At 51.6% G+C, this 2021-nt stretch overlaps 1 protein-coding gene across 1 annotated transcript in view; it reads left to right on the top strand.

The window, feature by feature from the left end:
• Positions 1 to 913, top strand: part of LOC310800044 (C-C chemokine receptor type 3-like) — a gene marked incomplete at both ends in the record, with an annotated part of 3375 nt that extends 2462 nt beyond the window's left edge. Inside the window, one exon of the mRNA XM_083662636.1 lies at positions 15 to 913. Coding sequence (XP_083518762.1) covers positions 15 to 913 — 899 coding nt within the window. The remainder of the gene's footprint in view (positions 1 to 14) is intronic.
• Between the last annotated feature and the right edge of the window lie 1108 nt (positions 914 to 2021).

Genomic DNA, 2021 nt, shown 5'->3' with positions numbered 1-2021 from the left:
GTTTTTCTTCCAAGGTAACGGGCTGGTGGTGTGTGTTCTGGTGAAACATCGCAGACAGACCAACCTGACAGACATGTGCCTGCTCAACCTGGCCCTGGCCGACCTGCTCTTCGTCTTCTCGCTGCCGTTCTACTCCCACTACACAGCAGCCACCCACTGGATCTTCGGCGACTTTGCGTGCCGTCTCCTCTCCGGCCTCCACATGCTGGGATTCTTCGGCAGCACCTTCTTCCTGGTCGCCATGACGCTGGACCGCTACGGGGTCATCATGCACGCCCACGCGGTGGCCCGGCATCGCACCAGGCGCACGGGCGCCGCTCTGACCGCGAGCGTGTGGACGCTGGCCGCGTGCATCTCCGCGCCGCAGCTGGTCTTCACGAAGACGCACAAACAGTCTTCCGGGATAATTAGCTGCGCTTCCGACTCGGACAACGTTGTCTGGAATAAGTTTAACCCCATCGCGACAATTATCTTGGGTCTCGTGATTCCGTTGCTGGTGATGATCGTTTGCTACTCCAGCATCATCCCCACCCTGGTGAAAATGAAGAGCGCCAAGAAACACCGCGTCGTCAAGCTCATCATCATAATCGTGGCCATCTTCTTCTTCTTCTGGACCCCCTATAACATCACCCTCCTCTTGGACCTCCTGCAAACCCGTGAAGATTGCCACACGGACGCGGCCATTAAGCTGTCCATACAAGTGACCGAGGCCATTGCGTACACGCACTGCTGCCTGAACCCCATCATCTACGCCTTTGTGGGCGAGAAGTTCATGCGTCGCGTGGTGAGGCTGCTCAAGCAGTGGGTGCCTTGGTGTTTCCCTCGCTCCTCCAGAGAAATGTCAGAAAGCTCATATAGGAAGAGCTCCATTACGTCCAGGTCCTCTGACGTCACCTCCACTCACATTATATAGCCGGCTGGTAGATGTAGGATGCTTTAAGACAGGGGGGTCAAACTCATTTTAGTTGATGGGCCACATTCGACCCAATTTGGTCTCAAGTGGGCCAGACAAAGAAAATAATTTTATAATAACCTATAAGTAACACCACCATCTGGAACTATAGAGACAGTCTGCATGTCTGGGAACGCCCACAAAATGTTAAACGGCTGGCGCGCGAGTGGGGTAAAACCGCCACCTGACTCACCAAAAGACGGTGCTGCGGCTCTAAACTACAGGTTTGGGGGTTCTAGAGCAGAACACAAGACGTCTGCTCAGATGTGCGTTTACTGCCGTGGTTAAATCCCCGATCGTGTCTGCCTGGGCTGGGCTATCAGCTAAATTCTAACTTTGCTGAATGGATAGAACGGGCGTTTTTAACCCACCCTGACCACGCCCCCAGCCAGGCTGAGCCAGCTAACCAGCGTCTATTGTGGGCGTTCCTAGAGCCTGTATGGGCGTCCCCAGACATGCGACCGTCTCAAGAACCATAGAATCTCTCAAATTCATTTGCAAAAACCCAAGTCTGAAGGAGGGCTGGCCTTACCAGTGTTTAGGCACTACTACTGGGCTGCTAATGTTAGGGCTCTAATGTTTTGGCATCAGGCGATCCCTGGTAATATAACTCCCGGGGGCCCCCCTGTGGCTGAAAATGGAGGCCAGCTCTATTGGCAATTCTTCACTGTCAGCCATGCTATTTGCTAAGTTAGAGAACCCCAGGACCTTAGGAAACTTAAGTTGTTTGTGAAAAACTGTCAGAATTCTAAACCAAATTAGGAGTGTCTTGAGCCTACCAGATGTTTCTGTCTATACGCCAATTTGTTTCAATCACTCTTTTCTGTGTCCATGGTCAGACAGAAACTACCATGCCTGGACTGAGAAGGGGCTACTTTCCATCAAACACCTATACACAAACAATCATTTTGCATCCTCTGATCTACTGAAGAGGAAGTTTAAGTTGCACGAACTGGCTTAGATTCCTGCAACTCAGAAATGATGTTCGATCCAGGATTCACACTGTTGAAGTGCTTCCAGATGAACATGCTTTTTTTGATTGCTATGCCCTCCTCACTCCAAGCATTGC

Source organism: Poromitra crassiceps, assembly GCF_964638095.1.
Source record: "Poromitra crassiceps genome assembly, chromosome: 29".
Taxonomy (NCBI): domain Eukaryota; kingdom Metazoa; phylum Chordata; class Actinopteri; order Beryciformes; family Melamphaidae; genus Poromitra; species Poromitra crassiceps.
The sequence above is the reverse complement of the archived record's forward strand: the minus strand, read 5'-3'. Positions and strand labels throughout refer to the sequence as shown.